Source organism: Lagopus leucura, unplaced genomic scaffold, assembly GCF_019238085.1.
Source record: "Lagopus leucura isolate 7727_CA_CO unplaced genomic scaffold, USGS_WTPT01 Super-Scaffold_100022, whole genome shotgun sequence".
In the NCBI taxonomy this organism is placed as follows: Eukaryota; Metazoa; Chordata; class Aves; order Galliformes; family Phasianidae; genus Lagopus; species Lagopus leucura.
Genome location: NW_024962275.1, coordinates 5,611,833 through 5,624,413, shown reverse-complemented (window position 1 = coordinate 5,624,413; position 12,581 = coordinate 5,611,833). Strand labels below are relative to the sequence as shown.

The window sequence follows — 12,581 nt, the reverse complement described above, 5'->3', positions numbered from 1 at the left end:
CGCTGCGCTGCCGTTCCGTCCTTTCTCTCAAATGGGCAATGATTTATGCAGGGCTTCAGTGCCGACTTGCTCTCTGTTGATGAGAGCAAGGGGCGAGGGGGGCTTAATTATGACAGCGTTGGAGAATAAACGGGGAAAACCAGACGGGAGTTAGGAATTGCAGCCCACCACTTTCCCCCTTTCCATCCCCCAAAGCCCCAAGCAATGTTTTAACAATCTCCATCCCTTTTCTGCCGTGCCCTTGGCTGGGGAGTGCAGCCAGAATCACAGCGATATGCTGAACCTTCCGTCTCATATACATCTTTTACATTTTTGCCTGTGTGCTGCGCAGCCACCGCTGCTGGGACTTCACGTGCACCGTTACACGGCACTGCCTGGAGCTGTGTGTGGTGTAGGGCTTTTTTCCAGTCCCAGGAACCTGGGAAAATACATTACGCTGCAGCCATTTTAGTGTAATGTCCACTGTTCATCTATGCTTTGGTTTAATGTTGGCCAGCAATGACTCCTCTGGCCTTTAGATCTAAACATTCTGCTGCATGCGCTCCCTCTGTGTCTCTACCACTTTGGCTGGTGAAGAACGTCATTACCCTATCTCCCCCAGTTGTTTCAGGTACTTCAGTAACTTACCTTGGCATGTCCATTTGGTGTTCTGGCTGCCTGCAAACTTGATGTAGCCCAGAGCAGACAGCGTTGGCTGCAAACACTGCAGAGCTCCTGTGCTGGAAGCCCATCTGCACTGCAGGGTCCCAGCTCAGTACTGTTCTGAATGGTGACAACACTTGCTGCAAAAGCAGCGAGTCCCCATTCTTCTGAAGGTCACTGAAGAAACCCTGAGATACCTTCCCAGGGAGAGGGATTCTGCAGGTTTTTGAGAAACTGGAAATGAATGGACTCTTTCTTAATTCTTTTTCTCTGTCATCCCCTTCTTGTTCAGCATACATTTCTTTGTTTCATCTCATTGCTATGCCATTCTGATTCAGCATTTGCTTTCTTCATGGCCTTGGGCTACTGGAAAACTTCAGTGATCTGCAGCAGTTATCAGCTAAGTATGTGCACTTGTGCCTAATTGGATGGGTAATTGATTCATCAGCCTTCAGCAATGCCACCCAGTGGCAACCTTGCTTATGCAGATGCTGAGCATTTGCCTGCTGTCCCAGTGGTTCCTGCATTGGGTCTCCATTGTCCTCCTGTCAGTGCAGCCTGTGCTGATGTTGGAAGGGTTGGTGGCATTGGGATAGCAAAGCTATCCTGATAGTGGATGTCTTCTCAAAGTTAACTGATATTTCCATCACGGCACAGTGGCATGGCAGGTGCCTAGGACATCTCCCCTGGATGAATTTCTAGTGCAAGCACCTCATTCCAGGCTCTGAGCTCTCCGGAGTTTTTCCAAACACTCCTCACCTGGACATTGCTCCCATGAGCATGACAAGGGCTCTGCAGCTCCAGAGCCATGTGTGGCTGCTCAGTGCTTCTGCTGAGCCCATCAGTGCCTCAATGAGGAGCTCCCATCTTCAGTGATGCTCATAGGATGGCATTTAATTGTACCACGGGAAGAACATTAACGCGTGAAGTCTCTTGGCATTTGGAGTTCTCATCCAGGCAATACCAATGGAGAATCCATCCCGTCCATGCCTTGCTCAGCAGCCACCTCCCAGCAGCACTCAGGCTCCCTCCCAGAACCAAACAAGCTGGAGCATGGCTGAACTGGCACCGCCCTGCCAGCCGTGGGCAGGTTGTGAGGTGTTCCAGCAGATGGATCCCCTCCATTACAGACTCACTGGATTAACTACCTAAATATATCTGTTTCCCAACAAGCCTTGCTGAGACTGGGGACAAAATCATGAGGGCTGCATAGTGAGAGCTGACGGTGGCACAGAGGACAATGCTTTAAATCTCCAGAGCCAGAAACCTGCTAAGTTAGTAGGAAGGATGCTGTACGTCAATGCTCCAGAACCTTATCTTGAAATGGCATGTTTCCATCTCCCTGTTTAACAGCAGGTCTGTGTTTTCTTCATTAGCCCAAATGCTGTTAAATGCTGACAAATGATGTTAAAAGATAGTTTGTGAGTACTGGGACAGACCTGCTGCCCTGCTGACCCCTCAGACCTTTATTTCCTGCCGACATCCCAATAATGTGACACTATCCAAGGCGAAATGAGTTTGCACAAAGGTCCAATTAACCCAGAGGAAATCTAGCCAGTGCAGCAGTGAAAATAATGGTGACTCCTAGTGTGTGCAACCCGGGAGCTCCCACTATCAATGCTCTTGGGGAAGCTGTGCTGACGTTTAGGGAAATGCTTGCAAAACAAAGCCACGCTACAAGCTCAGCCTCTCTAGGAAATGTTCTTAACTCATCCCCTGTAGTGTGCACTGTGGCTCTCACAGATCCCAGTGCTGCTGTCCCAGCTGGCCCAAAGCAAAACCAGCTGTGGAGTTCAATGCTGCTATGACTGGGAGCACCCTGTCTGCTCTGGTAGCCAGTAGGAATTGCTGAGCAGCACACAGGGGATGCTGGACTGCCTTAACCAGCAAGGCAAACCAAAGAAATTGTTTACTTTCCAGCAAGTGGAACCGAGAATTAATTGTGCTTTTCTTTTCTCATGCCTCAGGGTCTAATGGGATTCATTGGTCCAGTAGGGGAGCCTGGAATAGTGGGAGAAAAGGTAAGATTGCTGGCAATGAATCAGTTGCTCTAACTTTGCAGGATGAGGGAGACTGGGATGGGGGAGTATTGAAGAGGTTTAATTTTCTGTGCAACACCCAGCTGGGAATGCAGCATGTCCAGGATGTCTGAGCTAGTCTTGGGCCAGGCAAATTAGCGTGCATTTACCCGCCAAGGAGAGGTTGTTAAATATTCTCTGAGAACACCGATTCTTTTAAGTTTTATTCATTGATAATCTGCCAGAAATCTCGTGTCTGACAGTTAGTTCTGCCTTTTCTTCTGGGAATGAAGGAGCTGAATGAAAGGAACTATCAGCCCTGGTTCCTGGTCAGGGGGTGAGTCCAAGGAGAGCAGATTGCAGATGTGTGCAGAGATGTACTTGCTGTCTTGTCATTAGGGGCACACAGAACCGGGGCTGAGCCTGTGCTCAGCAGGGAGGCTCACCAAATTCTAGAGTGAGAATGCAGACCCATGCCCAAGCAGAGGCTGCTCCAGACCCCCTCCCCTTTTCGTTTGACCAGCCCCACGCTGTCTGCCTGTCTGGTGGTTGCATTGGGCATGCTGCTAAGGGCTGGTGCCCTCTGCTGTGCAGTACTGATACCTGCTTCTTTTAGGAGGAAAAACGACTTTATTTTCTATAAAAAAGAAGTAAATGCCCATTAATTCATTTTTTCCATTAGAGTGCCATATGATGCATTCCACACTTCAGCTCTCTCTCTTCTGTCCTTCCAAGCACTGTCCTCTGAGTAATGATGTCACACCTCTGTGACATGATGTGTTTGCTGTAGGTGCATTTCATTGCTGCCTGCAGCAGCCCTGGGAGCCCTGTGCCCTCTCTGCTGTGTCAGGGCAGTAGCAGAAGCAGGCTGAGTCCAAAGTCTCAAAGCGTGCAAGGAGTAAAAGGGAGGATGTGAAAAAAAGTGGTGTGAGCTGTGTTTTACAGAAGGAAAACAGGAATAAAGCCGTGGAGCATCCGAGTCGCTGTCTCTCAGTGACTGAGAGCTATATCTGCTGCTCTGAATTAAGTGAGGAATGAGGAGGCTGCCATGCAGGAGATGTGGGAAGTAAATTCCCATCTGGCCCTACTGACTCCTAAGCCAATGACCACGTGAGCTATCCTTCTGCTACAGATTGACTCTGTACATGGCCATGTTACGTTTGTGTCAAGGCAAACCCTTTGAAAATCTGCCCTAGGAGATCCTCAGCACAGCTGCGATTTCTATCAGACTTCTCCTTCTCTACCAACACAAACTTAGGGATGACAAAAATAGCTATCATCAAATCAAAACCTCAACCAGGCCTCCAGTTGGCATAGCGTCCTGCAGCTTACTATGTTGCTGCGAGCTAAATGAAGTGGGAAATGTGCTTTCGTTAGACAGAGCTGAGTCAGCAATCCCTACCCTGAGAGCTGCAAAACTTAAGGCTGAAGCCAGTAGGATCCAAAGATTATCAAAGAGAACAATACAGTTAATACATACTTAATAAAATCCATACATTCACAGGAAAGAAAAAAAAAAAAAAAAGTATGTTGGTTTACAAGGGCCAACTGGTGACAACACACACTCTGGAGCTTGTTTTTAATAAGATGCTTAGAGCCCAGAAAATATTTCCCCTTACAGTATAACTGCTGGAAGGTAGGTCAGAATTTGGGCGTAAACTGCTTGGCAGCGTTTGCTGACTCCTCCTTCCTCATCCCCCTGAGCACACAGGCATTACACACCTAATTCCCTGTGCATTGCCAGGGCTGTGGGGGCAGTGGTGGTGGGAATTGCTGCTGTCCCCAAAAAAGAAGCAATTCAGATCCCATGGCCAGAGCCACACACCAATGGTCATGGTGATGCTCACAGTCTTGTGCCTCATCCCCTGTCCTTGGCCAAGGGTGTGCTTGGAGAAGTGACACGTTCTGCAGGTGGGGTATGTTATTTATTTTAATGCCAAATGTTGGCTTGTTTTAAAAGAGCTGATACCTTCATCTGGCTCCCCAAAAACACAGGTCTGCAGATGGCTGCTGTTTGTGCTGTGGTCTCAGTGTGTGCCCTGCAGGACAAGGGGTCCCCCAAAAATGCCTGCGGTCTCTTGAAAGCAAAGCCACCCATTCCAGACAGTCTCTTTGTGTTTTATGGCTGTGATTCTCAGCCCTCAAGTCCATAGCTCTCCAATCCACGTCCCTGAAATCATCAGAACGTGGTGGTGGTGGTGTAGGACACAGTCATGTGGTGCCATGGTTGGGATCCAGCCTCAGCCCTGTGGGTACTCAAAGGTGGGCTTGGTTGCTTAATTCTTATCCCTCAGTGTTTGAAGATACATCTCCTCAGATACAGAAGGTCAGCTCGTACTTGTTGTTGTCCATTAGCTGCTCTGATGAAATGGAAACCTGAAAGACGATGACTTGTGTTCTGTGCCAGAAGCCTTCCTGGCAGAAATCTGGTAGCACAGACTGCAATGGGGGGATCTTTCAGTTATTTCATTGCTGTAGATCATTATGTGTAAATCATAATTCCTCACTTTCACTTCCAAACCTTTGTCTCTCCCAGGGTGACCGTGGCTCAGTGGGACCTCCAGGCCCTCCTGGAGTCAAGGGGTCGATGGTAAGGAGTAAGTCTGCATTCTCTTGCTCTTGCTGCTGCCTCTCTCTCTGTCCTAGGGAATTGGGTCTTTGGGTTTGCATGAGAATAGCTAAATCCTTCCTGTCTCTATTGGATGGGGATGCCATTTGATTGTTTATTGAGGAACCACCACTCCCCAGCCTTAGTCTCTCTTGCAGAGAAACATTGGGTTCCTACGTGTGTTCTGCATCTCCACAGCTGAGGACCTGTGTCAAATAGAGACAACTAGGAGGCTCAAGCTGTGGCACCTGAAGGATTACCTGCAGGCCTCAAGTTGTGCCAGGGGACATTGAGATTGCATATTAGGGAAATTTCTTCTCAGAAAGTCTGGCACAGACTGCTGGGGAGTGGTGGGTACACCATCCCTGGAGGTGTTCCAGAACCATGGAGATGTGGCTCTGAGGGACGTGTCAGTGGGCATGGTGGGGTGGGTTGATGGTTAGGCTTGATCCTAGAGATCTTTTCCAACCTTAAGGATTCTGTTGTTCCATGATGACCTTTTCCCAAGCAGCCTGGCTTTTGAACAGATCGGTTTGGGAGCAGGGATTCCCAAACCTCTGTTGTTCACATCCTGCTGTGTTGTCAGAGGCAGCTGGAGATGAGGAGCTGCTTGGGCAGCTTTACACCGTGCTGCTTTACTGTGCTGTTTGCTTCTCTTTGGGGATGCTTGTTTGGGAAGGATGATGAATTCCTGTCTCACTCTGATATGCACCCCCTATGTACCTTAGTGCAGGACCCAAAGATTGTTGCAGTAATTCAGCCCACTGTGTTCTGGTTTGTTCAGAAAACCTAGCTGCTTCAGTTGCTAGCAAAGCTGGGGCTGGGCTGACAGCCTGGCCTGGGCCATCTGCTCATAAGCTCTTTTACCTCAGCAAATAACAGCCCTGCCTGACCTGCAAGCAGCAGCAGTGCCTCATTTTCTGTCTTTTCACTTGGAGGTGAAAAGGGCTGGGCACGTTCCAGAGACTCACACCAGCTGTTCTTCCTTCCCTTGCAGGGGCACCCTGGGATACCAGGAGCAGTGGGTTTTCCCGGAATTCCTGGACCAGCAGTAAGTAAAACTTATAATCCCTGTAACAGTGCACACCAGCAGTCAGCATCCCGTGTCTTGGGTGTTCATGTGTTGAATCAAACAACTGCCTCAGCTGATTCGAGTTTGAAGGACAGTTTATGAACCAATTTTGCTCAGCATGTGAATTGCCACGTTGTGGTGAATCAGGAGGAAGATTACAGGAGTGGAGTGGGGAGTGCCAAAGGTTTGGCCTTCAGCTTCATGGCAGCTTTGCCTGGTGTGGGAGCGTGGGGATGCTCAGCGCCCACCAGAGGCAGCGGTCCTTCCATTTCCTTCAGTGCCCTGTTCTCCTGCAGGCAAATGACCAACAGGTTCATCCAAGCAAAATGTTTCCTACAAGGTTGCATTTTAAAAAGTCGTAATTCAATAAGACAAACTTCCCAGCAAAGCCAGCAAATCAAATAATCCGCTAATATTAAATCCCTGCTCTTATTAGCTCCAGCTGTTTCTTCCTGTTTCTCCACCAAACAACCTTCATTATTCACTTCTGCAGCCAGACCTGTGGCGTGTTGTTGTTATTTGTCTTCGGCTGTTATGCTCCTCAAGAGGAAGCTAGCCAGTGAGCCTGATTAATTCAGCAGAGGGTGAATGGGAAGCAAAGGTGTAGTCAATAGTAGGAGACTCTGCCCTTGATTTCAGCTCACTGAGGTTTCTGAATTCCTTTTCCCCCTTCCTGCTCACCATCATGGTATACTTTTTGTGTTAGTTTGTGGTTTCGAAGATGAGGTATATACACAAAGGTAACTAAAGGTTACTCATCTTCTGTAATACTTTCTTCACATTCCCAGCATGGTATCTAATTTCTGCCCTCCAAATTTTGCCACCTCAATTAATCTTTTAATGAGCTATTTGGGATAGCCCAAGACTTTCAGTAGGATATTCCAAGTACCAACAAAGAATTTCATTTCAGTATGTGTTTATCATAAAAATCTCTATAAAGCAGGCATCTGACACATCTACTGCTTGCCGTGCCACTCACTACTGACCTCATCAGCCAAAGTTTTACTGTGATTACAAGTAGAGTTGCCATAAACCAACCTTTCCATTTTCACTGCAGACAGCTCAGTGTTCGTGTTCTGGACATGCATGCCATGCAGAATAACTCAGCTCCAAAAGTGAGATCTTTATGAGCAGCAGTGGTACAAGCAGTAGGGAGATTCACAAGCCCAGCTTGCAGCATTGGCAGTTGGCAGAAATTATTAATATATAAATAGCAAACTTGATGTGGAATTTTTGAGAAAGTGAGTGTGTCAGTCTGAGGTTTTCTTTTCTGACAGCAGAAAGGTACCAAATTCATATATTGGTTTCTAAAGTTGTAATATAGTCATAAGTCCTATTGATTGAACACATCCCTCATATCTGAATCTGATACGCACTTTGACCAAAGAAAGCTCTTACATTTTCTTCTGTATTTCACATATGCACTCACTGAATCAAGAGAGAACAAAGAAGACCCAAAGCTTTTCTGTAAAGGTGAGAGGGACACCAATAGTCTGAATGAAAGCAGCATCTGTCTGCCAGCACAGATATTATATTTGTGCAGCATTCACAGGGCAACAATTGCCCAAAAATAAAATCAGAGTTAGGTTGAAAAAAGCAAACTTGGATACCTAAGATGAGGTGTCTGATTTTGTATTTGGGTAAGTGAAGAAAACGTCCTGGTTATTATTATGTTTTGTGCTGATACGGCGCAACAGCTGCTTTTAATAGTTGTGGAGGGAATTCTGGATGCTCAACTGGATGCTCAAACGGTACCACTTACACAGACAGCTCAAGCATACAGACCTCAGCCAGAAAGCCTTGCTTAAATGTTGATAACCGAGAGACAATCAGTGCGTTCGGAAAAAGACTGTTTGCAGCCAAGTAGACGTGGCTGTGGGTTGGCAGGAGCTCGGGAGCCCACCTGCTGGTAGGGGCTCTATGGCTGATGAGGGGACATGGGGTATCATCTGCCCACCTCCCACATCCTCACTGTGCTCCCTCTCCCTGCAGGGTCCGGCAGGAGCCCGTGGTGCACCAGGGATCAGAGGGGTGAAGGGCCGCCGGGTAAGTGCTCCCTGCAGGCTGTAATGCCTTTTCTCTTCTGGCCTTTGGAAGAGGGATCAAGAAAGGCAAGAAAGACGTTGAAACCCTGGAGAGTGTCCAGAGAAGGGCAACCGAGCTGTGGGAGGTCTGAGCACAGCACTGTGGGGAGCAGCTGAGAGAGCTGGGATGGCTCAGTGTGGAGCAGAGGAGGCTCAGAGGAGACCTCATCGCTCCCTGCAATCCCTGAAAGGAGTTGTGGTGAGGTGGGTCAGCCTCTGCTCCTGGGGAGCAGCAATAGGATGAGAGGTGTTGGCCCCACGTCGTGCTGGGGGGTTCAGGCTGGGTATTGGGGAACATTCCTTCTCACAAGGAGCGGTGCTGCACTGACGCAGCTGCCAAGGCAGTGCTGGGGTCACCATCCATGGAAGTGTTCCAGACCTGTGGAGATGTGGCACTGAGGGACGTGTCGGTGGGCATGGGGGTGGGCTGGGACTGAACATCATCTTTCCAACTTTAACAATTCTACGATTCTGTGAATCTGGCTGATGGGTTTTGGGGTGCAAATCTTCACAGAGGTTGGGGCAGCACCTCTGCAGGCCCATTTCTGAGATGCTGTGAAACAAGTGATATGCAAGTGATGGGGGTGAGCAGAAGGTTATCGGAGTGTGCTGTTGTGAAAGGAGTTCAGCCTTGTCCCAACCTCCCACAGTGTCAGACAGGGTTTGTGGCTGCTTCTGGTAAGGATGTGAAGATTTGGTCATCTGAGGGTGGGTCACAGCTGGGGAAAGGAATGCTTGTAAAGGACTGGGAAAGGCACCTGTGCTACCCGTGTTCTGCAGGGCTGTCAGAAAGGTGTGTTTGGCACTGTCATTTACAAGCACAGCCTGTGCTTTCCTGTGTGTTTTTCCAACCCATAACACAAGGCCCTGACTTCATCCATGTGTATCTAACAGCACCAGCGTGAAGCACGTGTGAACCTTTGCCCTGCCTGGGGAGAGCTGGCCCCCAGCCTGGCACTGGGGCACGGCGCTGCCGAGCACTGCTGACAGCGCTGAGTGCGCGTTGCACTGGGTGAATACTTCACAAACACTCAGTGTCAACTCGTTGTGGTTCTTCCTGCTCCATTTGGGTGACAGCCGACAGCAGAATGACCTCCAGACCTGCCAAAGCTGCTTGTTTTCCTGGCTGTGTCCTCCAGCCCTCGTCCCACTGAGCTCCTCAGTCTTTCTTCTTCCTCAACGGGACATTCATTGCAGGAGCATCTCTGCTGTGGGTTGTTTCCCCTTATCCAGCTGCTTTACAAAGTATTAATAACAAGCACACGTGTATTCTGCTGAAGGCCCCAGTAACAACATATTTTGCATTTCTCCCTCCAAGGACCTTATGATATCTGTTTGCATGTTTCATTTTCAAAGACGTAGGCTGAAGTAAACTAAACATTTTGCCCACCCCCAGACTCTGCTTCTACTGCAACTCCTGCCTGGGGAATTCGGGACATCCCAGGGCTGCATATGTTTCTGTACACCAGAGCTAATACTCCATTTGAATAGCTGGGACTGGCAAAAGGAAATGGAAAACCAGCTAGAAAGCACTATAACCACAGTTATGTACCCTGGAACATCTCTATGCTTTAGAAGCATAGCTAGAAGGGCACCAATGACATCCAAGCCAAGCAGATGTGTATGGGGATTCATCTTTGAGTTCAGGGCTGGGCAGAACATCTTCATCTCTGCTCCCATCAGAGGAAGCTCTCTGTGTCCTTGCTCTCAGAGCACCTCTGGGATCCTGGTTTCTGTGTGCTACACAGTGATTAATTGAGCTGTCCAGGCTGTCCGTGAGCAGACAGATGAGAAAGTGGAGGCATTCCGCTGCGGGAGGCATTGAGTGGACGGCGGAAAATGTCTCAAGGTAAAAGTGCAGCAGGGAGCTGAACGGGAAATGCCTTCTGAATGAATCCCAGGCTGCCGGCTGTGAGGGCTCTGGGAGAGGTGGGAGCACACTGGGTATGTCTGCCAGAGGCTCTGATGTGCGCTGGGATGGGATTGCCCTGCTGCCAGCACTGAGCCTGTCCTCATGGCAGCAGCTGCATCGCCGCAGTGTTGGGCTTCTGACTTGTGCAAGGCTCACTCCTGTCATGCAATCGTAGAACAACCCAAGCTGGAAGGGACCCATAACGTTCATCAAGTCCAATCCTCTTCAGCTTCTTACATCTCTTGGCCTGAAGTCCTCGAGCCACCAGGAAGGTATGCCTGACCGGGCCGTTTTGGTACAAGCTCCACTTATACCAGCAGGAGGGATGAAGGGGATATTTATTATCACGCTCGTAAAAGCAAGAGCCAAACTGGATCCAGTTCCCAAAACAAAGGTCGGCTGGCACAGGTTTGGATTTATGGTTTTGGATATAGCTGGATGCAGAGGTGGGGTGCCAAGCCCTCAGGAGCAGTCCTGCAGCACACCACTCCCGCCAGCAATGTCCATCCCCAGAGTGATGTACAACATGTCAGAGATGTTCAGCTTGGCAGCCATGGGCTGTGTTTCCTCTCCAGAACCACAGTAATACAATCCCTATGGAATTTGCAAGACGGGCACCCTTTCTAAGAACACTAGCAGAGAAAGGCAATTTGGATCCTACAGATTTCAGTGAATATGATGCAGGAAAGTTGCTGTTGTAAGGACCAGCAGATCTCCTGCCTGGAGGATTTCTGGTTTGTATCTCTGTCTCTCACGTTTTCTTTCTCTTCGTACTCTCAGAAGATATTCCAGGCACACAGTATTCTGTGTTTGCCTGCTTTGTCTTGCTCTTGGTTTTCTCAGGATGGGGAAATGGTCCCCAATTGTAATTTCAGACGTTACCCTCTGTCTGTCCCCGCTTACAGAAGGGATGTAATTCAATTCAGAGTGGAAACATGAAGGCAGCCTCTGCCAGATGTTTGTGGATTCCATGAGCTCTGTTTGTGGAGACTTCATTAAAGCAATTTCACTTTTGAAGAAAACGTAAATAGCAAATATGGTTTTGATTGTCAAGAACAATGGAGCCTTTTTGGGGTCTGTATTTATGTTGTGATAGCTTTTGAGTTGTCAGGATAGAAGTACAACTTTTGAAAAGAATATCCTTAAAGAACTGTGACTTTCTTTTCAGTCATGACAAGGCATTGTTCCTCCCCATCTCTTTGCTTTGTACATCCAACCAAAACTGAGCAGTCTTCCACAGACATGACATTCCCTCTTTGATTCCCAAAGGATGAGGAATTGGGACCTGAAAGTCCAGCCTTCCTTCCTTTCATCCCTCTTCAGTGTAGCTCTTGGACACATGCCTAACCTTCTGTGAAGTGGCCGTGCTCCATTCTTCTAGTCAAAAATAGCCATATTTGTGGAGTTTTCTCCTCTTGCTGGATGGGATGCTGGCTTTCCAAGTCCCAAGCAACATTTCTCTTTTCTAGCTTGCTACCACGTCTTGCAGTCACTATTGCCCAGGTGCAGCCTGCAGAGAGGAGATAGGACTTGTGCACCTGGTGGAGGACTGCTGTCTCCCTGCCAGCCATCCCCACATCACAAACTGCAGGAATTCATAAGCACAAGGAATTTGTGGTGTTATGTAAGCACCCTGGAAGTGGTTGTTTATTCCAGGCCCAGCTGAAAAATTGCCTATGGAGAAATAGCAGAGGTGTTTTTGGTTTGCTCCCAGGGATCTTGCTAGCTGGCTGAAAAATCATTGAGCATGTTTGAGGGAGAGTTAGTTATGGATCTGTGGCTGGTGATGTCTCCAATCTTCAGTGAGGGCATCTGCTTGCTTTTCATTTGGCTGGACCATGGTAGTGAAATATCAGTAGGTGGATAAAAGGTGTCATCTGGTCTGGTGGCACTGCCCCAGACCAGATTTTGGATGTGCTCTTTGGGATGGACATAGCAATGCCACTGAGCGTTGACCCCAGCAGGTTAACAGGTTCTCAGATCTCCCTCAGCTGTGAACCTGCATCTCTCTGCACAGCCCAAAGGAGCAGACAGGTCTCCATCCAACCCCGTTTTTTTTTCCTCTTTGCTTTGTAAAGCTGCTCAGAGTTCACACTGTGTGTGCAGCTGTGGCCCAGCAGAACCTCCCCTGAACTGTGCACTGCCATACAAATGTTCACATGGACCAAAGCAAAGCTTCCTTCACTGTTCCATGGGCTCCTGGAGATCACAGAATCAGTAAAGCTGGAAAAGACCACTGAGGTCA

General features: G+C 48.5%; 1 protein-coding gene across 2 annotated transcripts in view; it reads left to right on the top strand.

Moving 5' to 3' along the window:
• The window catches only part of LOC122184131 (collagen alpha-1(XXVII) chain-like), a 127,920-nt gene that overhangs the window by 74,216 nt on the left and 41,123 nt on the right, over positions 1-12,581 (top strand). For both annotated transcript variants that reach the window (XM_042878785.1, XM_042878786.1), the window contains exons 26-29: positions 2,610-2,663; positions 5,197-5,250; positions 6,266-6,319; positions 8,333-8,386. In XM_042878785.1, the coding sequence (XP_042734719.1) occupies positions 2,610-2,663; positions 5,197-5,250; positions 6,266-6,319; positions 8,333-8,386 (216 nt within the window). The remainder of the gene's footprint in view (positions 1-2,609; positions 2,664-5,196; positions 5,251-6,265; positions 6,320-8,332; positions 8,387-12,581) is intronic.